The following is a 24,974-nucleotide window of genomic DNA, read 5'->3' as shown; positions in this document are numbered from 1 at the left end:
GAAAAGATGAAAGAAACCCGCGCCCTAGAAGTCGCCGATCTGCAAATCTTGTGGGAGCTTTCTTTGCACCGTACTGATGCAGGGCTTAATGAAGGCTTATTTGCTTCTAGTTGCAACTGAGATTTTCCTACGCGAGATGATCATTTCCCACTCGGGTGATCGGGTTGCACTGCAGCTAGGGTCGGTTCCGAACGGCAGAAAGATCGTCAAAGATCGTACCAAATCCGCGGAACCGATACTCAGGTTACACCGTTGCACCCAGTTGGGAACGGTTTCTGCCCTGCATGAGTAACGCAAACCACCGTACGGTATTGTCGCCACGGAACCTTGAGCCTGGGCTCGCACACTTGTTGATATAGCAACCCTGCCGACTCTGTCAACTCGGGTGGTATAGCGCGCGGTTGAGCTGAATCTAGCGTTTATATTTTCGCGATCCTCGCTCGATTGTTTTGACCGAAAAGAAACGTAAACCGTTTGCGTAAGAGCGTCAGCGTAAACAAAATGCGGCAAATTGGTTAACGAGCAAAAGGCTCCCTGTCTTTTGTTTGTTCTATAGCAAAACCCTTGGATGTAAGTGTAAGTATTGTTTAAAAGGGGTAGAAAAAGTTCTGATAGAAATATGTCGAATCATGTACGAAATTTAATACCTTTAGAAGATTGGAAAGATGCCAAATCACCTAAAGCCAAATTTCTTGTCAATTTTTTTTTGTTTATAAAACATATTTTGGATTGATTATTGTGACATCACTTTGTGCAGATGGTTGTCAAAGGCTTCTTCTATACTAAACCTTTTTCCTTTAAATTTTATATAAAACATTCAATTTTTATAATGAATATAATTGCTATTTTCCGTCTATAAGTAAACAATTAATATAATATTACACATATTTGTACAGGATGATTCATTTAGTATTGGAAAAATCCTTTCTTCTATAATGAAATATATTTGTCTCGTCCTTCAAGTCGAACAAGTTAAATTGATAGAAAACGTTTCAAATGTAAAATGGAACGATTCCACATCTACTTGTAGATCTATCACTTCAACATGAATAGAATGGAGAAACCCTGCAATCGTTCATTTGCGCAAACAATCGAATAAAAGTTCTCTTTTTCTTCATTTTAACTACAAAAACTTTAAAAATGTCTTTTTAACAAACGAACACTTTCGTTCTTGTCTAGATAAAAATTAAATTCTATTTACTCTCTCTTCGCTGCAGGGTTTACTAAAGGGTTGACTAAAAACCAACACAATCGCATTCCTTCCGTACATCCGCACCCTTCTTACCAGAAGAGCCAAGGTTTCATTCATTTCCTAACCGGCAAACTGGCAATGTTGTTCAAAACAAAACTCCTAGATAAGCCTTCACGCTTCAGCATAACTTGCGTGCTTGTATCCATGTCTGTATGCATGATGAATTCATTTCACTATTTTACTGTGTCTAGGCGCAGACAATTAGGTAAGCCACAATTTGGATTTGCGCTAATTCCGTTGCACGTTGAAAGAAATCGTCTCAGGTGGCTATGGCGCTTAAAACGGCCCAAAAAAGGTGCCAACAACTGTGGGTGTCGGATTGCCCATCTCGATAATATCTCTTACCGTTTGAAGTAAATCCGACCTGTAGGCGCATTGTAGCAGGATTATAGTGGGTTTGCGGCATTAAAAAAATTACGCAGATAAACGGATAAGCAACAGAGTGACGTGTTTGAAAAATGTGTGATGTTTTATAATACTTTTGCTTATTTCTTTAAGTAATTATTTTTTTCTACACGAGTTGGTTGCAAATGGTTTGCAAAACTGTACGCACGTACGAAGTTTGAGGGAGTGAGAATTATAAATGACCGATTAAAACTCGGTGGGCGTTTCGGTGCCAATGTTTTGTGTCTTGAAAAGGCGACACAGCGGTATTAGCATAGATAGTCATCGACAACTTACAAATGATGCTTCTAACACTGCTGCAAACCATCGGCGAAGCAAAACATCTTTAGCAACATCTTGACCATCTTTTTTTATGTTTCTTCTATTCAAAGATCGAGAACTGTTGCAGTTTATGCAGGAAACCTGGCGGGTTTCGAGTAGACGGAGGAAGCAGTTTAACTTTAGTATCATGAAATTATGATATTTGTGTTCGGGGGTTTTAAGTATGAACCATTCGGTAAGAGATGCCCGCGAAGTCAATCGTTCCCAATCAACAGATTCCCATGAAAAACATAAGACAGATAAAAAAAACATAACTTCCACCGGACGCTTTCCCGTAAGGTAGCTAAAAACGGAAACGTAACCAAAAATGTTATAAAATATGATCCAACGCCGATGGCAAGCGGAGACCACACCGCACTACCGGGACTTTGATTTACACGGTGAACCGTGTCGGGTGGATAGCATACAGATATATTTCAAGCTCATAAAGTCATAAAGTTGCAAAACGGAACCGAACCTAACCGCGGGATGTTTGAAATAAAAACAAAAATAGTCGACCCTACGGTACACAGCAAACGAAAAAAAAACAGAAGCAGTTAAAATGTGAAGTAAAATGTGTCCGAATGAACAAAAAAAAACACACATTATAACACAAAACCTGCGCAACCTCCGAAAGGGAAAAAGCGATCATTCTTCCGCGGAAACGATAGTTTTCGGGAAGGAAAGAATAATACCCGACGAATCATGGGATAGAATGCGTTTTGTACGGTGTCCCGTGTGGTTATGGTGCGCCATAAACAAACGCACACGTAGAAACACCGTTTGGTGCCATAATAAAAAATCTAACCAAAAAGCAAACTTCAAGAGTGAATAACGATGTAACAAAAATCGAACATGACTTCTTCCCGTATCGTAATCGATCAGTTCTTTTCGTGTTGGTATTGTATCGATTATCTCCGAAGGGTCCAAATCATTTAGCTATAAAAGTGAGAAACAAAAAAAAAACGGACCGTCTCCCTTCTAGGTGACTATAAACGATCGAAAAAAAGAGGCCGACCCAACATACATACCAGCCTCCGGGATGTAAAGACTAACAATAGCATCCCGACCGAACAACGGCTTCTGAGGATCGCGAAGCTGTTGAATTAATGCAACGGATTCTCCATGCCGACGACCAGGACTGGCAAAGAATTAGCACTACAGGGGTAAAAACAGACACAATAAAATGCCAATACGTCAAACAGAGACACTCAGTGTCTTTGAATTTTCCTTTTCCAATCTTTTTGGCACTCTCTTTGACTTCCAAAGCGAGAATGATGATGATGATGGAGGCACAAAAACGGAATAAAGAACCTTTTGGTAAACATTTTCGCTAACAAATTCGGTCAAAAAAGGGAAGAATTTTATCGCACAACAGTAAAGAGGTGCTAGAAAGAAAACCTGAATGATCGTATCGTAAAAATTGAACAGATTGATTGCACGAAATATGTGAGACAGTCCCGTTGGTGTAAGAAGATCGCAGTTTAACGATTGATGTCATAAAAATTAGCAACTACATGTACGGAGCTGACATGAGGTAAGCAGTTTTTTTTTTTGGGTATCTTAATTATTTACAACCAAAACAGAATACTGTGCACTGTGGTTAAATAGTAAATTAAAACGAATTCGCGATGCGCCAAACAGACTGGCCGACACCCGAACACGAACTTACCATCCACGCAAACACGAGCGGTATCATCCATCACAAAAAAAGAGACAAGACTCCCTGACGGTTAAGCAGGCAGTATCAGATAATAGACCGAATGGGAGGACAAAACGTTACGTTCCAGACATGGACGGGATGATAAGCGGCCATGAGACAACGAAAATATCACGACCACTGCCCAGCAGTCAACGTAACAAGCATTAAGGCGCGCGTGTGATAGTCGGCTCCCGGGTCGTGGTTGTCTTATATGGAAAAAAGACGTTCTTCTGTTACGAAACACCACCATACCTCATAGAATAACCCTGGTGGATATGAAGCATACCCATACTGATACTAAAAGAAAGAAACAATTCTTTTAAAGTTCTTAAATTTTAAAATGTTTTTTACCAAATGAATGTTTCACTCATATCAATCGAAAATGTTTCTTTCATCACAGTGAAAGAAACAAATTGTTCAACCCGTTGTTGGATTGTCCCATCTCGAATGAAGAGATCGTTTTACATCTCATTACAAATAAAACCCGCTGACAGCTAGCTGTCACTGGCACAGATCGACCGTTCGGATGTTCAATTTATTGATCCCATTACATTCGTATCAAGTGGTACGAAATAATCACTCTTGAAACCTAGACGAATGAATCTGAAACGTCCGATCAAGTCGACGGTACAATCACATGATGATCCGAACCAGAGTCATATGTGATTCATACTGTCACATATGATTGCTTTATTTTTGGAAGTATCAGAGTCATATGTTATAAGAAAAAAACGTGCCAGTTGATAAGACTTTACTTCTTGTTTCTTTGAGACTGATGAATGTTCTGAGTTTCAACTAAGGTTTTTACGCGAGAGTTTGTCACTAGAAGAAAAATGGTTGGTTTTTCTAGTAGTGACGCTGATCGAATAATATATATACGTTAATCCAGGACTTATTACGTTCCATTGGGATTAAAATCTGTGCTACAATGCAGCTTTTCATATACATCAACAATAGGTAACTCAACTCTCATTTAAGCTAACCATTTGAGAAGGCAGAGAATAATAGCATCAACTAAGACGAAGATGTCTATGTACTTGGGGTTTGTTTGTTCTTAAAACAAACAACGATGTTTGTTCTTAAATGGTTAGATCTGATAAAACATTTTTTCGAAACACTAGTCGAAACTGAATGGAGTGTATTTTTAGAACGGCAGTAATGAATCTATACTTTGTAAAGGTTATATTGTTTAATTTGCACGAGAGACGAGTTCATCCGTTTACGAATGATTAGATTTTAATGTGAGTCTGGTCATATCAGCTGATTTTCCCGCGACCTTTTTTTCACGGTCCTTTATGTATATCCATGATATTACACTGTGGTGCATTACACCGACCAGACCAGACCAAATCACACCATTTTGACAGGCCTTTTTGTCCCCAATGGAAGTTTATTTTGACGAAGTTGTAAGTGTAGAGGTATCATTCGTCACTGTAAACGCATGTGATCCTTATCAGATCGAGTAATTGATGACAGCTCAAACTACTTGCCTTCGACACGAGATTCGATCGAAACAGGGAAAGAAAATAAACACGGTCCGTATCGATAACCCCGTTCGGAAGTACGGTAAAGGTAAGAGAACTAACAGGGAACTGTAGAAAGATGAACATTTACCTAGCACCAATATCAACCCGTCAACGGCAACAGGAAACGTGATCTTGGACTTTGCTTTGACGCATATCTTCTGCGATTCGACGTCCGCCATTTTCGGGTAGCACAAGATGCAAAATCAGGATTTCACTTGAATGATGTGTTAGAATTCACTGTTTTTGTATTTTACATTCACTTTATGTTGATTTTATTTAACCACATTGCCTCTTCTTAAAATGCTTAGTATAAGTGGCTTCACTTAGACAGGACGACACCGTTTGACAGTTTGTGCAGATACGCATCAGTGTGTTCATCACGTGCACACACACACCCTTCTTCTCTTTCTTACAGATTCTGCAGCCTACTATGTAGATAACAAAGCAATAACTCAACTACTGTTTTGACATTTTCGTTATCATGCCATGTTGTCTTTTTTGAGGTTGCATTAGATATACGACGCTCTAAGCACACCTTTTGCAGTGACAACGATCCTGCACAATCAAACACTTCCCTTTTGGCAACAATTGTATACACTTTTCAAACACTATAGCATTACTACCTGGCACCATTCACTACGAATGGGGGATGACGACGGATTTCACTTAAAATTGACAGTTGTCAACTTTCCAACGCGTCTCACTGTTGACGGGAGGCTGTGAAACGCACAGGGCAACTGTTGTGATTGTGCCAATAAACGTTCATTCCACGGTTATGTTTTGATTGCCCGCCAGAAGGGGGAATGATACTGAGCGCACAAAATAAGCTCACTCACACTCACTAGCTACCGCAACTGCACCGCACTAGCAGCGAAATCCGTCAGGCGCGCGCACTAGGCCACTCGTCCACTGTCACAATTGTCAAAAGTGATTCCAGCCGTAATAAACAATTCGCATACCGGAACAACCAATTGGTTGGTATGGTTCGCAAAGGCTAAGTATATTAGCCGTTTGCAGCAATTGTAAGATTAACGGAAATTAGGCATTAAATACAATCCATTTCTCCATGCCACCACTTGTGTCTGGTGTGGTGGTGTCTCACTAGCAGCATTCAAATCAATTTAAATCGTTGCAGCATGATTTTGTTGTTTCGTTGCGTCTTTATGACCACTTGCCAGCACCGTTGCACCGTTTTTTGGGGGGACCGTTTTTTTTTTTACCGCTCTCTCTCTTTCACTCGCAGTGATCCACTTTGCCGGCTTTTGCCCCAATTGTCGATTAGAACAACGCGCTCCAGCGTTGGTATTAATTAATTAACAAAATGTTTCCCGGGGTTCCAATTTAAGGCGCCGAAATAACTTATCTGTTGCTGCGGTCCGTTGTGTTGCCTTGACTTGAATGATTTGGTTGTTTTACGAGATCGTACCACGGTACTTGGATTAGTTTGGGTTCACTTAGACAATCTTCCATCTACGGCTCTTGGAGTTTAAACTATCGAAAAAATAGGGACTGTTGTTTTTTGTTTTACTTTATTTTCCTAATTCCTTTCCGGTTTGGTTTCAAGATTGCGCAGTTTCTATACACTGCTAGAGCATACGTATATGATGACCATAAAATGAGTTTAAATTACGTTTAATCACGGCTGTGTAATCTATAGCTCGTAACCGGCCCCTAGACTTGCCCACGATTGCCTTCGCTACTTCGCGTCGTTTGCGTCGAATTTTGAACTAAAATCACACGCACACACAACAAGCGGCACTGATAGATTGTGGACGAAATCAAAATAAAAACACACCACCGTCCACGGTTTGATTTCCGCAACTGGTGATCGATCAGTTCGATCGAGCAATCTATCAAATCAGCACTAAGTTCTTTTGCAGAGAACTGACCGAAACAAACACGGTATGAAAACACTCGAGTCCTCTTGGGTTTTAAAGGATCGCGGTTGGTCGTCTTTTTTGAATGGTTTGCGAGCGCGTGCACACGTGTTTACCGCTAGACTTCACGCACGAGAATGAACGAAGGAATGAATCCGCTTGCCACTCATTTGCTAGCAGCGCTACATTGAAAATTGTCGATCCAGGGTTGTCAAACTTACGTATTTAAAATGTACGCGTGAGGCAATGCTGTGTAATACGAAATGGACTAAAAATTATAAATCGTGTGATTTCGTAAATGTAATGACTACAGCAACATAAATAATATACGTTTAGATGTTAAATATTAACATTTAGAGATAATTTAATAAAGATTTTCTGCGTAGTATGCACTCTTTCTTAAGAAGAGCATGTATCGGTAAGAAGTTAAATAAAACTCATTGGTTTTTATGCTTCTTAAAAACAGCCAGGCCGTATCAAAACTTATTTTTGTCACGCTGCCGGATAGTTAGTCCTTGCTGCGAGTGTCAATTCGGATGGGATTTGGTATCCGGTCCTGTCCTTGTGGAACTGGTGCCGTTTATCACATACAAGCTCCAATTAAATTTTTTTAATTAAAATTTTTAATACATCAATTCTATCAAATTGGGGCGGCCCGGTGGTGCATGTGAAAAACGGCGCCCGTCCGCACGGCAGGGACCGGGTTCAAATCCCATCCGGACCGTCTCCCCGTAGCATGGACTGACTATCCTGCTATGTGGTAAAATAAGTCTTGATAAGGCCATGCCGTTCTAACCGAGCAAAAAAAAAATTCTATCAAATAATTTGTTAGGAAAAAGAGGATCGACCGCGCTTGTCAAATCCGAAGCATTCTTTGGGGTGTGTGTGAAAGACAAATGTTTACATTCGTATTTATATCGTTACTACCTTAAAAGTTCTGATGATCACATAAGCGGCAAATGCGAAGACCAATGTGCACGGTCCAGGATAACGACAATACGCAACATTTTGGCCGAATGCCCATTCAATTCCATTAGGACACCTACTGAACCTACATTGATCGTCAATAATACTACAGTGACAGTGGCATTCATCGGTATATCGACCCCAGCTGCCAAACTGAAGTTCAAAATGGCAATGCGTCAAATGCTATGAATACACCTCCTATATAAACTTTGAGTTCCGCACACAAGTAATCGAGTTCGATCGCCACCACAAGCAGATCAGTACGAGCGCCACCAGTTCGAATCGCTTATAGATGGCTCCGACCGGGTAGGTTCGGGTCGACCCGCCCATCCATACTGTGTATACTAAATGAAAACATGTTGACTACCATTTTTGTTCGTGCAGTTATGTTTTGTTAGTCATATCTGACGAAATCTTGTAATAGGAATGATAAAAATATTAAATCAGGCGTATTGAATGTTCCATTTTCCACATAAGGTTTGACATGCCTGCGCACTATGCTATATATCAATCGTTTTTTGTTTATCTTTGAGTTCTCGTCATACGCGAGTGCCAATCGTTTGAGGGAATCTTTGTTGAAAAAATATTGTTTTGAGTAGGATATCGTATAATATTTACAAACACTTTACCATTCTTCTCAAGAGGCCTATTACAGCCAACAACAAGCCCAAAGACGCTATAAAATAAATTAAATAAAAACGTTACTTTTGTATTTTATGTGTTTAAACACTTCAATGAGAATTTTTAGCAAATTGTTGTTATTGGAATTGTTCCATATTTAAACTGCTAGATGTGCCATTTGAATATATTATTATAAAACTCTTTGACGAACAGCATTGCTATCGCAAATGATATCGCAATGTTTCCTCTAATACCGGTATTTTGTCCTATACGATAGTGCACACTAATCCTATCAAGTAAAAGTGTCAAATTACTTGCTTCATAAATTAGTTTGCCTAATCTAGTTGGATTAGGGGCGGCCCGGTGGTGCATGTGATAAACGGCGCCAGTCCACACGGCCGGACCGGGTTCAAATCCCATCCGGACCGTCCCCCCGTAGCAAGGACTGACTATCCGGCTACGTGGTAAAATAAGTCTAGTAAGCCAGAAATGGCCGGCGTGACCTGTAAGGTCGTTAAGCCAAGAAGAAGAAGAAGAATCTAGTTGGATAGGTGAATGTTTGCGTAGGACAAATATGTTGCGTTAACTGCGTGATCGCGTCCGCAGTGTAGTGTGGTGTTATATCCAGATAAAAATTATGCCCCTGCACTATCAGACACCTCACTGCAGTGAGTGTTTTCTTGTGCTTTGAAAACGTCTTGTTATCCTATCTATTTTTGTCGTGCCAAAACAAACTGTTTGATCTTGGCGCTTTTCCTACCGTAAGGACCCTTGAGGTATGGCTTCCTTTTTTGGGGTGTAGCTACCTGAGCTTACCTTTGACCTACGATTATCGATCGACATGAAGTTTCAGAAATAGGGATCATAAAGAAGATATGTAAAAAGAAAACAAATCATCTTTTCAAAAAAGAGATCATTTATACTTGATCCATTATTGCACGTAACGTTTCACTGACTTTCCCATGAAGGATCTGGCAATAGATCGTCTGAGAACAACCCTTGGATGATGATTCCTTCGTTCTTTTTCCCTTTTACAGTAAGAAAAACAGGAGAAAATAGATGAAAAAACATCACAAAGAATGTCATTACATACCTTCTGGGAGAGTAGTGCAGGGATGTGGAAGTTTTTCAATCACAACCTTTAAGCCATAAGAAGGCGTGGATCACGTCAAGGAAGGCCAAAAATCATCAACTGTTATAGAAGTGTACAGAAAATAGGCTATTCGCCCTCGTTGAAGGTTGATTTACGGCACAAAAATATACCGGGATAATAACAGCTTTCAGTTGAATCGAGTGATCTGCTTCGAACTATGATCGAAAGCGATGGGTCGAACGGATCGAGTACGGGAAAATGGAAAAGACGGTTTACGATATTTATTGATAAACGAAGAATGTTATTCATTCTGTTACGCTCGAATGTATTCGGATAATAAGATCCATTCGTGTAATAATCATCATCCGATGTTAAACAACACATCACATTTTTCGCACATGTCCGTCGGCATAAATCGGCGGATAGATAGAAGCATAAAAATAAAATTAACAAATGTCGAAATGCAGCAAAGATCATCACCGTACGGTGCGAACGATCAGCGCTGTGGACGTGATGCACAAATTCTCCTATTTTGCATTGCCAGTGTCATCTTCCAGACCAGTACACAGTGTGCCATTTTCACAATCACTTCCAGCTGTGCATATGATGCGTTTTCTCGCTGTGGAGGATAAATGTCCTATCGATTTACACTCTAAATTGTCTAGTGGCCCATTAAACTGGTACCGTAGTGATCGTTTCCGGATCGATCTACGGTTGACACTTGAATGCAATTCCAAACGAGCGGACACTTGCGAAAACCAACGATGGAAAAGTGCATGAATGCTACCGGTTTAATAGAAACTAACACCGGTCATCTATTATTTCGTCCTCAACACCTCGCTTTAGCGATTAAACTCGGCACCGGTTACTGACCGGCTGGTTGTGGATTGGAACTCGTAAAATGGCTCCCCATTAGAAGAGGCGGGAAAGAAAAACACCTCTGCTGAAAGCTGAAAGGATGTTTCATTGCGTCGTAAAACGGTGTCGCAATTAGTCTTGTAAGTAAGGACAGAACGGGTGTTGTAATGTGATACACCCACAGCATGACGTCTTGGAGGAACATGATGATGAGGATATAAAACTGTATTACACAAACAATAGCCAATCGAATGGTGTTTTATATCAATGAATTCATTAATTAATTGTATCAAATAAAAGATCATGCAATGAAATTGCGCGAAACAAAACTTATACTACACGACACATAAAAATCATATTCAATTTAAAAAAAGCAAAAATTAAATAATAAAAATATGACGCTATTGGAATAAGAAGTTAGGACTTTCAACTGATCTTAAAAATCAATGTTGAAAAGAAGAAAAAAAGTGAGAACAAAGTAATATACTTAACAGGGAGTGCGTTACTAATAAGCTACGAACATAACTAAAACATATATTTATAAAACTGAATATTATTTATCAAATATTTATATTTATACAAAATAAGTTAATGTATAAATTAAAAAAAAGGAGAAACACAATTATACACAAAAGCGCGAAATGGTTCTTCATGAATTAAAAAAAATCATTAAATGTTGTGTTTAATCATATCACATAACATGAACCTTTCATGCTTCTTATTTACAAGATATTTGGGGTGCATTTATGAATGAGTAATGAACAAACTCACCGTAGAATTTTTAATATTACACGACAAGTGCCTTGTCAAGAAATATAAATGAGTGTTCATAAATGATTATTTATAAAAGAAAAGTTAATTATTCAAGACAAGTGTCTATTAGGCACAAGGGTAGGCTGTTAATCAACAAGTTTCCGTATTAATAATGCAATTTATTTACACCAGAAGCTCACAGTAGTCAACACAAATGGTAGGAAATTTTAAAAATGGACACGAAATACAACAGATCACAACAGAATAACATTAAACAACGAGCAATGTGAAAGAATCGTTTCACATTTTAATAGCACGATAATTAGATTTCTTGACAATACGGCGAAAAGCCGTCGTAGCTTAAAATATAATCCGAAAATTTTTTTGTCATGTTTTCCCACCATTTTCTCGCTCCACAGGTACAACAAATCTTCCGACATCATAAACACTTGCGCATCATGTTCAGCACATTTGTCGTGTACTAATCAACGGGAGCAATAAATTTGAAGCTGGCATGAAATAATCAAAATCATTGCTCCCCCAACGGAAGGTTCGTTGCACGAAGGCTTACAACCGAAACTAAAAACCCTACTGATTGTTACCAACCAACCAGATTATAAGGAATAAAAAAAACTGTGAAGCCTTTTTTTGTCAGTGGCAAAGGCTGATCCGCTTATGGCCCAGTTTGTGTAGATGCTTATCTGGTCGTGGGGTCGAAAGAAATTTTTTTTTTCGTTGCTTCTCGACGATACGCTAAACAAATTGCTACCACAGCCCCACTTCTCAGCTAACTGATCCACGCCGTCTCCCAGCTCCTTTACCGGGGTTCGTTCTTTTACTGAAGATTTTCAGAAGATCTCGGTTACGATCACAATCATCAGCCAAGGAAGTCGGACCGTTTTGGGATGACTTCTTGGGGCGACCTGGAGGTCGGGTGGTGTTCGTTGCCAATGGGCCAATTAAAAACACAACGCCGTAATGGAATAATAAGGGTCTAGTCGAGTGGCTTGACTTCTAACCTCGGACTGACATTCCAGCCAGCGTGCCTGGAGCGGTTCAGAGGAAACGGTAGACAATGCGTAAGCTGGTAAACCGATGGTGACCATGTCATTTTTCATGTGATTAAAATAAACTCATCCCGAACATGGCCTTCCCTGTTCCTGTACAAGTTGTATCACCGTAAGGAAATTAAGCAAGGAAGAGAAACCAGACAATGACTTGCCGTTGACAGCTGGAGTGAACATGTAAACGGAACATGTCATGAAGTACGCGTGCGTCTAAGATCGGTTTGATCGCTTGTCGCACTTTTGTTACAGTTCAATCAATTGTAACAGACGGTTACACGTTGTACATGTACATAGTAATGTATTTTGATACAGTGAGCATACGAAACACCTTTGTTGTGTGTTGTCTGTTGAGAAGATAAATTAAACTAATTAAAACTTTTTTTTTCCGTGCCACACAACAACTCTTTGGATAAGTTTTCGTCTATTTCTGTTAGATTATTTCTAAGAAAAAGGAGTATAATTTAAACGACTTAGTATATTAAGAATGTTCAGCAAATTAGTTTCAATAGATAGCTTAAATTATCCATACCCGAAAAGGTATGTTCTGCAAATCCAAGACCAGTAATCCTTTGTGTATAAACTATATTTATACATGATACAATTTCTGTTGCTTTGGGCAAAAGTAAAAAAATGAGCAGTTATGGCGTGTAGAACAAACAACAAACAAAAAGTAGAACAAACAAATAAAAGACAAAAAATGTAAAAAGATGAAACTATTAGATAAATAGACGACGATCAATTAAAAAATCAGAACTATAAAATTTTTAAGATGACAGATCTGATTGAAACATAAAGTCATCTTAATTTCAACTATTGAAGATCATCTAATATTCGTTTTTAGATCCGCTGCAAGGTTGTCTTTTAAATTTGATTAAATATGTTAACCATTTTTTTAATCAAGATCATTGCTTTCTTTATGCACAATTTATACATTCCTAATGAAATGTTCTAACCTTTTCACTCGGAAACGATTCCTGAACACTTTTCTTCTAGAGCAAAAAAAAAAACGCAGCTCAGTCATTTCAGTAGCTATAATTCTATTATTACTGCGTAAGCTCGTTTCATAATACGCAGACGAGGTTATTGATTACGTGCTAACAAGAAAGCACAAAAAAAACCAGAACAAACCTCATATTGTCAATCAATACGGTCGTGGTTTTGCTTTTCTATGTGAATGATACTCGAGCCGGACTCACAACATCGTAACCACAATGGTGGCTTTACAAGGACGAGATCGTAAGGCAACGCGTGCTGTTAGAGTTACAATTTATTTATTCTGTTATTGTATATTACTTGTAACCATCGTATATTACAAAATAATAAAACAACTCGTGACTAAATATTCTAAACAACACAAATGTGTTTGAGCTCATTTGTGTCGAGATGAACAGCTATTGGTATTGGTGATCTAGTATTAAATGTACGATTTAAAAACAAGACATTTTTGAGATTTGCGCTTTTTTAATGCTTAGTTTTCTGGGATGATTTATTATTAATTAACATTATTTTTAACAAATAGTCGTATAGTCAGTGTTCCACCGGCCGCAGGGATTTTGTCTACAGGTCCTACCACATGGAACCGACGTCGCTGCATTTTTACACCTATTGAACACCTATTTAAAAGTTTAGTAACTTTTGTAAAAGTAGTTTAGGTAAAGACTAGTAAATGAAAAACTTAATAACAGTTGTTATAGATGTTTGAAAATAGGATGATAGATATAAACTCAATAATGAAACATTCATAAAAAATTACATCAAAAAAGGGCCTGAAGAAATGAAAATTATACTTATAAACAGTAGTAAAGTTTATCATATACATATTAGTTCATCTAATGGGAGAAAACATTATGTAGATAAATTGCTTCATGTAAAAAGCATATTTCTATATAACTTTATAATGAAATAAACTTTTTCCAGAATACTCAACCACCCCGCCAAATTACAAAGCCACCCAAATGCGTTCTTGAAAAATCAACTCAAAGCAAACATCTACATCAGCAGCCGCCAAGTGTAACGATTATGTGGAGGAACCCCAAACCATCGTCACCAGCAGTAAATGTCATGCACTTTATGCACTCAGCCCAGTAGTGATTGTGGATTGGAGCGGGAATCGATTGCATCGTGTTTCATCTCGAGCGAGCGAAACTGAGCTCGTAAGTTATTAAATTAATCAACGATGCGTTGTTAAAGTGCACTCTTTAATGTGTTCCAATGTTGGCAACGGAAAAACGCACCCAAGCCGGAACATCATTCAAATGGCGCAAGCTAGAGCAAAAAAAAAAGGAGGGGATTTGAGAGCATAATTGTTGCGCACTCCAAAAACCCAACACACTCGAACAGGAAATGGATTAGATAATTGAATTGTTGCTGGCACCAAGGGGCAACTCCGGTCATGCTTGTTAGACGAGTGGTTTATCTGGCTTCTGCTGCTATTTGCTGTTTCTGCGTCTAGAAGTGTTGGTGATTCTCGTCAGCCCTATCTCAAGCGACGGCTCGAAACCAGACAAAGTTATACGACCAATCGTTATTGTATCAAAAACCCATTAACGATCAAGTAAGATGAATGGCAAAACAGGACTCTCGATTGACTCTTGATGCATTGATTGAATGCATTAATGCATTGCGGGTTCATTGATCGAGTGGATTCAGGCTCGAACGGATCAAGATCGGAATCTAGACCTGAAGTTTCCTTTTCTCTATCGTATGGCCATTCTACTACGAGCATCTGAAATCTTGTATTCATCACAGGAAAAGTGATATTGTTTCCCGTTTCCAGTGTGTTGCCCTTGGGAAAGATTTATCAGCAGGGGTGCGCCACAAAGTATGCGGTTTAAGTTTCATACACGCGTTTCACCTTAGATCTAGCTCGGTTAGGCTCCTGCTGGGCTACGCTTGGGGACATCTCTCGACACGATACATATCTCAAATATCCATTTATGATGCTAATAGCTGAAGATGACAAACCATAGTTAAACACCAAAACCAATGAAAACACTCCTCACACACGCACGCCGCTTGATGTCCGATAAAGTTCATCAATTTATTTCCCTACGAATGACACTAAATTTGGAATATACGCTTGCGGTTGGTTGGTTGGTCTTTGGAATGCTCTTCCAAACGGACTGTTGAAGCATGATGTACGATCATTATGGGTGTTCAATAGTGGCGTAAAATTTGCATAGAAATCTCATACAAATATGACATAAAAGTCTACGAAAACAATCCTGAATGATTGAATGTTCAAAATTAAGTTTAATCATTAAAAAAAAATAGTAATAAAATTTACACTTTTGGTACACAACATGATAATATACGATTAGTCTAATTTAGCGTACAGTAGTTTTTGTCTGTGGGGCGGCCCGGTGGTGTTTGTGATAAACGGCGCCGGTCTACGCGACAGGACCGGGTTCAAATCCCATCCAGACCGTTCCCCCGTAGCAAGGACTGACTATCCGGCTATGTGGTAAAATAAGTCTAGTAAGCCAGAAATGGCCGGCGTGACCTGTAAGGTCGTTAAAGCCAAGAAGAAGAAGAAGTAGTTTTTGTCTGTATTACAGGAATGAGTTTAGTATATTAAGATATACAGGCAAAATATTAAAAAATAACCTTTTTTGGAGCGAAATTTCGTATTGATACAGATGATAGCAATATTACAGCCCGAAGAGTTAACTTATTTCCTGCAAATATGTATATTTGGATATGAACATGAATTTCATATTCCGTTGTTTTATTCCAGAAATGATCTTTTTCGAACTTCTGGGTGTATATCTCCTTTCAGGATATCAGTTATTAACAGGGTTTTTTTTCCAAAATTCAATATACTAAATCATGTAATAAACCAAAATTAAATTCCATATTTTAACAATCATTCATTGTAATGCTTTATTATTATTCTTATAAGATAAACGAACATTGTATCTTTTGGATTAAGTTAAAGTGTAAAAATGAAAGTGGATTCTGATGTTCATGTTCCGATGGTCACGCGGTTTGGTTCTTTTCACACTAACTAAAGAAAACCAGAACCAAAACCAATAAAAAAGTTGATAATAAAAACCCTTTTTTGAAAAGGCTCGATCGAATATCGATCAAAACATCGATTGAATTGTCTGAAAGTTTTCATTTAACTCATGATGCGGTTCATATGTTTTCCAGTTCAAACCAAACACTCAACGGGACATTCGAGGTGAATGAATTTAAAAAAAGAGAGAAACACGTGTATGCTACTGCGCGAATTGAAGGCCACCACCGCAATTGCCTAATAAACCACCACAAGCGCATAAGCATCCGAACGAAACGATCTTAATGGCTTTCTTCTCGCCCATCGCTTTGTGCGGTGGTAATATTAGTGAACCGATTTCTGTCCACCGGAGTTCATTCTTTGCGGCTGGATAATTTTAATGATTTCTTTCTTTCCTTTTGCATGATTATCGACCATCATCCCATCCATCCCATTCAGGTTAATGCTCTATTATGCTTTCACCGGGTGGGGGATGATTTGTTCAAAAACCGGTCATTTTTGCCGAAAAGCAACCCCACACTCACACCATGAAGAACAGTCAAGAATAGTGCAATAGAAACAGCATAGATCAGTTTTAATCAAAGAAAATACATTTTTCTAGCTTCATTTGTTGCGTTGTACGTTGTGCTCTTCACACGTGCCGGTAGATATGGTTTGTTTTTCAAACTTGTGACAAGAAAATGTCGCTATTCTTCGTCGGTTGATGGTTATCAAGCTCGATAACAAAACCGAATCGATATCGCTTGCGTTGTGCAAGTCATGCTTACGGTTGACAACCACATTTGTTTCCGTACACTTATTCGATTCGACTGAAAAAGGTAATATATTTGTAACATTCTTACCTGCATACAACGATCGTCGTACTATCTTCACCTGTTGCATTTTGAACTGCATTCAAACCAACTACAACACGTTGTTAATGCACTGATGCACCGGTTAAAAGGGTATACGATCGGGCGTAGACCGTCAACCCTTCCAACAACTATTAACTTAGGAAGAAACTTATCGTTTGAACTAAACCCACATCAAGTGAAGGAATGAATACTTATTTCACCATAAACTTTGCGTAATCGCAGCACTAAACTCTAAATCGTTTTGATTTGCTTCGCGAAATACGCGAAAATTTCATTCACCAACACACACGTACCGATCATTTGACAGAACAACTTGCAGGGGTGCTCAGCCCACTGAAGAATGCAATATGGTTGAACATAATATTTGGGTTTTTCCTCCTTTTTTAATGTAGAAAGCAGTTTTAACCTTCAAGTAGGCAACCGGATACCCGGGTATTTTTTTCAACTTTGAACTGCAATAACTTTTGATTCATTGCTTGTATTGACCTGAAATTTTCAGTATCCTCCCAACTTTTTATTTCCGAATTTTTGGTACAAAAATTGTAATTTTAAACAAACAGTAAGTATTTTATTTTGATTTATTTTAAACTTTACCACGTAAGTTGGCAACCAGCATACCCGGGTATTCCATACATTTTGTATGGAGAATGACGTTTCTCTTCTTCTTCTTTACGGATTTAGAATTTCAAATGGATCGTTAGTATTATCGTATCGAAAGAAATATAATAAATGATAATATTTAATTATCATTATATTATTATTATTATATTTTATTATAGTATTGTATAGTATAGTATAGTATATAGTATATAATTTATATAATATAATTAAAAAAACCATTAATTGTATGCTTCAAAACGTATGGAATACCCGGGTATGCCGGTTGCCAACTTACGTGGGTAAATTTGGTTGCCAACTCTACGGTTAAAGTCGTTTACAATCAATTGTTATTTTTTACTGTATATCTGTAATTTATATAGCGATTAAAAATACAATTTTATAAATCCTTGAGATAGTGAAGTATTGGACTGTAAGAACTAAACTGATCGTCAAGCGTCACACAAACTGAGTGCGATTTGTTTACATTTGGTTTGTTTGTTGTTTATTTTTACCGCGTTTGCCGGTTTTTAGTTTGTTTTAAATAAAACATTCAATTTTAAACAAAATAATGAACAGTTGGGAAGAAATAAGTGAATGTTCGTATCTTCTGAACCATGCAAGAATGGTAGAGAAGATTTATAATCATAATTTTGCGAATAAGAAAATAAAAGAAGCGCGTTTCAGTAAAACGCTTTTCGACATAAACGTTCCGTACGATCGTCGAGAGGAGACGAGAGATGAAAATCAGATTGCTAAAAAACGGAAGCGTATGAAAACTATTGGAGCTTTTGATGAAATCACGCAAAGGGTAAGTTTTTGCTGCATATAAACTACTTTGCAGTTTAACTTTGTAATTGTACTTTGTAAAAGCTGAAACTTTTGTCAGATTTTAGAAAACCATTCCTCTACTCAGCACAGATTGAAAACAAATTCGGAACAAACAAGCACCAACAACAAGCAAGCTCTTGATTTTGTAGATCAGTTTAACAACTCTACCCATTACGATGGGGACCAATGTTTTCGGGGGCAAAACGCAACGGAATGTAGCATCGTTACCGAGATGAATGGTGAACATTTTCTGATACCTCCACGAGTGTCGTTCATCAATTCCTCCATCGATAGATTCACAGAATATATCGACGGGAGCGAAATATTTGATCTAATCGTGCTCGATCCACCGTGGTGGAATAAATACATTAGGCGTGTGAAAGCTGCTAATAGCAAAGCTGGCTATCGCATGCTAACAAATGAGGACATAAAAGCGATCCCCTTGGAAAGGCATCTGCACCAGAATACCTTAGTGGTTGTCTGGTGCACCAACGCACCTTCCCACATTGAGGCGGTATCGAAAGAATTTTTCCCGAAATGGGGAGTAGAATTAGTGGCTTGCTGGTACTGGATAAAAATTACCTCAGCTGGCGAACCAGTCTGCAAATTCAATGAACCGACACAGAAACAACCTTACGAGCGTATCTTTATCGGCTTACCGGTCGGTTCAACCATTGCAAAAACATTTCCTCGCGAACGATTCCTCTATTCGGTACCAAGTGCAATACACTCCCACAAACCACCTCTTTATGGTAAGTGATTGAACATAATAAAGGAAATAATGTCAATAATCCTACTGGTTACATTATATCGGTCACTCCGGCATTCATTTCAGATTTATTCACATCGAAATTCATACCGCAACAAGCCACCTGCTTAGAACTATTCGCCCGCAGCCTCTATCCCGGCTGCACCTCATACGGAATGGAAGTGTTAAAACTGCAAAACAAACGCCTGTATGAACTGGCCACGGAAGACGAAGATGGAAAGACGGACGGTTGCGTTGCATTTGAATAAATACGATAAAACTGTCAATTAGCAGCACCAGCACACACGTTTCCTCGTTAATGGTGACCATTCGCTTGCTCCGTTTTGTAGCCACTCGGGTTCATGGTTTGCCATCGCCAAAAGTCTTCACCTGAAAGGGATGAATGACGAACGTGGTTAGCAGGCGAATGGAGTAAAAGATCGTAGATATCGTCCGGGCTGTTACTTACACATCTCATCGACGCTATGCACCGCTTTCCATCCGAGCTCTCGTTCGGCAAGCGTCGCGTTGGCATACATGGACGATATGTCACCAGCTCGCCGTTCCTGAATTACGTACGGTATCTTGACCTTGTTCACCCGTTCGAAAGTATGTATGAGCTCCATTACGGAAATGCCTTTTCCAGTACCGAGATTATACATCTAAAATAGGAAAATATTCTTTTATGCTCTTTTTTTAAATAGCCCGCCACCCAACATCATACCTTTAAGCCAAGGTGTTCTTTGTCCAGTTTATGTAAAGCTGCCACATGACCGGTAGCTAAATCCATAACGTGTACATAATCCCGTACGCCCGTTCCGTCCGGTGTATCATAGTCATTCCCGAAGATGGTCAGTACATCCTTCTTTCCGATCGCTACCTGGCTAATGTACGGCATTAGGTTGGTAAACTGCTTCGTCGGATCTTCCCCGATGCGGCCAGATTTATGTGCTCCAACCGGATTAAAGTAGCGCAGTGCGATAATGTTCCACTTCGGATCGGCCCGTACCGCATCTTTAAGCATTTCCTCGATAAAGTACTTCGTGCGCCCATAAACGTTCGTCACGTTGCCGGTGGGATTCTCCTCGGTTATCGGTAGCCGTTCCGGTTCGCCATACACCGTGCAAGAGCTCGAGAAGACCATCTTGTAAATACCGAGACTGTCCATGACCTCGAGCAAGTTGATCATGCCGATCATATTGTTCTTGTAATAAAGCAACGGATTGGTCATCGATTCACCGACCGCTTTCAATGCGGCAAAGTGAATAACCGATTCGATACGGTGCGCTTTGAAGATGCGCTCGACCGCATCCTTGTCGAGTAGATCGCAGCGGTAGAAGTGGACCTTCTTGCCGGTGATCTCTTCCACGCGCTTCAACGCAACCGATTCATTCTTGGAGGAGTTGACGGAGTTGGTGAAATTGTCCAGCGCTACCACACCATAGCCAGCCTCGAGCAGTGATACGACCGTGTGGGAACCAATGTATCCGGCACCACCGGTTACCAGAACCGTGCCCTTCTGTTCACCCGTCATGTCGATAACAGTGGAGCTAGTAATGAGAGAAAAAGCAGCAAGTTAAATACAGGATACATAGCATTGTTATAGAAAAACAGGATTTCGACAACACATTTACTGAACTACAAAATTATCTCAGGTAAGCATTCTTTCATTATTTTCATGATAAATTATCAACTAAATCCTTAACAAGACGTAGGTTTTCCGTAGTAGAAAAAAGATATAAAAAATAATATAATTTTGAGTATTTTGGCCAATACTTCGAAACCAAAATGCATATCTATGGAATTAGCGCGAAGTTTTTGCCAGTTTGTGAGCATGTCAAAAGATTGTCTTAATTAGATACAAATCACCTCAATAACAGTCGCTTACAATGCATGACAGATATATGCTTTGTTGTTCAATGCACTACAAACAGAGAACACAAGTTCGAAGCTCAACCAATCCACCGATCAACAGGTGGTGGTGTTGGAATCTTCAATAACAAAAGAAGCACCATATGGGGCAAGAGCGAAATCTATCTCATTTATACATTTCAAAGCTCCAAGTAACAATCAAGGCAATTTTGTTGTGTTTGATCACTTGTTTTCTTGAACGCATTGACCTAAAATCATTTCTAAACTTTTCTAATGTATCTCTCCACGAAGAACTATGAGGATCCCTTAATTTACCAATTCTGTACACACAGAATGAATGTCATCACTTTAAACATCTCTTTCATCTCAGAATGTACGTATCTTCATGGCTTGTGTCTGTAGAATGTAAACCCCCCTATGGATGTGTACTAATCATCACTGCAAACACAACGTTTTTGAGCTCATTACGCTGGAGAAATATAAGATGAAAAAACAGGTTTTCAGAATTGGATTCGCTTCGTCCAGTGAACCTGGTTGTCAATGAACTTGTTACTGATTTCCGTTTGCGTGCGTACGCTTCTGTCCGTTCCGCCGGACGTAGCCGGATTACGTAAGATGAGTGAACTTCACCTTGCAAGACGTTGAAGATAACATTCTTGATGATGATTGAAATGATGATGCACTACTCTGCATCATGGAAATTTGTTTGGTTAAGCTACATAGCAATGCCCTTTTAGTGTGCTCAAAGTCAAGGTTGAAGTATGGTGAGAAATGCATGGACCACTGACGCTCAAAGCTAGTTTTCAGACAAGGTAAACGGTATAGGTATAGTTCATTGAAAGACCTTCGTGATATTTACTCATTAGCTTACCGCACAAAGCGATCAATCATGTGATGTTGCTATCTAATAATATTCCATTATGTCTAGTAAGTTGATTTCCTCGTATAGAGAAGAATATTCTTTGTTATAGTGTTGATCACACAGCGCTAATTGAATGACTTAGCTATATGAAGCAAACATAAAACCCATTCCAGTTGGAATGCAAATGTCCTTCCTAAAACCATTTCGGTCAAAGGAATTCATCCAAAACAGCCACTTTCTCGTGGGTTTGACATTTGAATTTTTAGGTCAAATTATGCCATGATTCGGTCAACAGGGTTGCTTTTTTTACGTAAGCTTTGCTGGAAAGATGTCACCATTCGCCAAAGGTTAGAGATCCTCACTTGTACAACATATTTTCAATTTTCGATTCAATATACAAGTTTTACGGCTTTTGGTGTCCTCATTTGTCACTCTTCAAGGTCACCCGGCATTCTGAGGGAATACAGAATGCCACGTTGTCAAACGCGATCACACAGCGATATTGTTGGTTCTTTCAATATTCTACACGATCGCGTGACATGAATTCAAATCTACGCCACAGGAGCTGATCGTTCTCTCGCTCAGAACTGTTTCACAATGAAAGTGGAAACACTCCAAAGTGCTGGGAACGGATGGGGAAGAAATAAATCGCCAAGAACAGGTTGTTGTAGCGCCGTGAAACATCGCGGTTGTTGCGCTAGCTGTTTTCTACGCTTCACAGCGTCCCGAAGCACCGTTATCGGACCCCGTTTCACATTATTATTATTGTTATAAAGATGGATCTGCATAAACGCAAACATCTTCTGGAAGGAAAAAAACACTTATTTGATAGCTCGTAAAATCGGGACAGAAGATCACCCAAAACCTACGACTTCACTTTGGTGATGGTTTTGAGAATAAGAGTGATTGAAATGTGTAGTACATGATTTGGGGCTTGTTATTTGCTTGTCACAATTTCGATTGATTTTTTGTTCTGCGATAAACGAAAACACCGACACCGCCCTAATGCACTTATCATGGTTTGGAAACACGGTTTTGGTTTTGCAGCACGTGAAAAATGTTCCCCTTTTTTCGTACACAAACGTTAGAAGAAGCAACATTATACCTTCTTCTCCCGGAGGCGACACACAGGCACAGGCTGAAGCACAGAGACCCGACCGACACTACTGACGCACAACCGACGTGGCCGTTGGCTGAGCGCTGAATGAAGAAGACCCAACAGGTTTTCACCAAGTACCCGCCAAGTTGTTAGAGACCCCCGCATCTACGAACGAACTTCCACACCAACACGCATATACACACAACACAACCATCCAATCATTTCAACCAGTCTGCGGCGGCTCATTTCCGGACGACTTTATGCGGATTTCGGGTTGTTGGATCGGTGCTGGTGGGGGGAGGTGTGTACCCGCTTTCGCTATCGCACAAATCTTCCATTCTTCGAACGCGAATCGAACGGTTCGTAGGGAGCATTTGCTGTGCATCATCCTCACGGGGTACCGCTATGGGACGAAGTGTTTCTGCTTCAAGATCGTTTGATCGTACGATGGAAAGAGCTGTGAGCAAGATTGAGAGACACGATCGGTGCCCACGTGGAGATCCACGATCGAGGGGTGGGAATTTACAGCGCGCGTCACTAAGCATTCATATCGAACGCTGCTTGGTGAATCATGTTGTTGAATTAGACACAAAAATAGGGGGGAAGAAAATTGTTTGTCCTATTATATCTCGGTGACCTTCAGTGATTGCTAACAAATGAAGGATAATTTTAAAATGCTTAAATGCGCTTGAAATAAGCAGAGTAAATAACATTATTTTGATTATTTCTAAAAACAAATATACACAGTCACACACCGTAATCACAATATTCGTTAACCCTTAAAAAACGGAAAAAAAAGAAAAAAATATTTCGGCTGCTCCAAATTCCAGTGTCGTTCTAATATCAGCACAGCAAGAATTCAGATAAGATGACACACATATGCTTTTAATATGGTATCTTTTCGTTCCATGTTACCGTTTCGCATTTTTGTTACTTTGGTTGGTAGAGGAATGTTCGTCTGTTGATCATCATGCGGGAATGCAACGTTAAATGCTCTTCTTCGCCACTAACTCAGATCTGTTTGTGGATCGTTCACTTGAGGTTGTATTATTCTCCAACACAAAGTGTCCAACAAGTGAGAACGAGTATCGCTGCTTACAATTCTTAAATAGTTAATCAGCTACATAAGATATAACCTGATGGAAGTTCACTGCAGTATAGTCTAGCACCAATAAAATCGGATATCAATATTTTCTTTACATGGAGAGAAAAAACTCACATTGTTTCATCCGAGCGCACTGATTCATTGGGGATGCGAATGCACACATTAGCATTACCGTTAGACGATTGTATCCATCCGTCCTTTACATTAGTTTTCCCACATACTACGGCCTTATCACATCCGTAATTAACTAAAACGCTGCTACCAACCATAGCACTGGTGTAAGAAAAGTACGTCCAATCACTTCAAGCCACTGTCAAAGAATAACCTCGAATGTTTTATTCCATGTCCCCAATCCTTTTCCGACCTCCAGTAAAGAGAATGGCTTTCTCCTTTCACCACATACACGAGCTAAGGTTGGTTCTGTTTCGTATTTCCTTTTTCGGGCGATCGCAAACTTCTGGACTGGTTCGGGTTTTGCGAAAGAGAAAAACAACCCTCTAAAAACCGTTATGGAATTATAATTAACTAGCAGAATACATTCGGATCACAGTGGGATGTGATTATCCCG

The 24,974-nt window shown here is 39.3% G+C and overlaps 3 protein-coding genes across 5 annotated transcripts in view; 1 reads left to right on the top strand and 2 right to left on the bottom strand.

Annotated features, from left to right (window-relative positions):
* The window catches only part of LOC125762319 (putative phosphatidate phosphatase), a 43,079-nt gene extending 25,449 nt beyond the window's left edge, over positions 1 to 17,630 (bottom strand). The window contains exon 1 of one of the 2 annotated variants that reach the window (XM_049424271.1): positions 17,281 to 17,630. In XM_049424271.1, the coding sequence (XP_049280228.1) occupies positions 17,281 to 17,332 (52 nt within the window). In that variant the 5' untranslated portion in view covers positions 17,333 to 17,630. Of the gene's footprint in view, positions 1 to 5,273; positions 7,193 to 17,280 lie in introns of those variants that run through there. The other variant, XM_049424270.1, reaches the window with a different exon arrangement.
* A 592-nt stretch (positions 17,631 to 18,222) lies between these two features.
* On the top strand, positions 18,223 to 19,737 carry LOC125762317 (N(6)-adenine-specific methyltransferase METTL4). Its single transcript, XM_049424268.1, has 3 exons — positions 18,223 to 18,700; positions 18,779 to 19,472; positions 19,556 to 19,737. The coding sequence occupies exons 1-3, from the start codon at positions 18,461 to 18,463 to the stop codon at positions 19,735 to 19,737; spliced, it is 1,116 nt and encodes a 371-aa protein (XP_049280225.1). The 5' UTR covers positions 18,223 to 18,460.
* LOC125762313 (UDP-glucose 4-epimerase-like) lies at positions 19,521 to 24,901 on the bottom strand. Of its 2 annotated transcripts, none has more exons than XM_049424262.1 (4): positions 24,521 to 24,901; positions 20,193 to 21,018; positions 19,938 to 20,130; positions 19,521 to 19,858 (listed from the first exon to the last, which is right to left on the bottom strand). In XM_049424262.1, the coding sequence occupies exons 1-4, from the start codon at positions 24,673 to 24,675 to the stop codon at positions 19,785 to 19,787; spliced, it is 1,248 nt and encodes a 415-aa protein (XP_049280219.1). In that variant the 5' UTR covers positions 24,676 to 24,901; the 3' UTR covers positions 19,521 to 19,784. The 2 variants fall into 2 exon arrangements, with proteins under 2 accessions (XP_049280219.1, XP_049280220.1); XM_049424263.1 differs by lacking the exon at positions 24,521 to 24,901 and adding an exon at positions 23,308 to 23,713.
* Positions 24,902 to 24,974: the final 73 nt, after the last annotated feature.

Source organism: Anopheles funestus, chromosome 2RL, assembly GCF_943734845.2.
Source record: "Anopheles funestus chromosome 2RL, idAnoFuneDA-416_04, whole genome shotgun sequence".
Taxonomy (NCBI): domain Eukaryota; kingdom Metazoa; phylum Arthropoda; class Insecta; order Diptera; family Culicidae; genus Anopheles; species Anopheles funestus.
The sequence above is the reverse complement of the archived record's forward strand: the minus strand, read 5'-3'. Positions and strand labels throughout refer to the sequence as shown.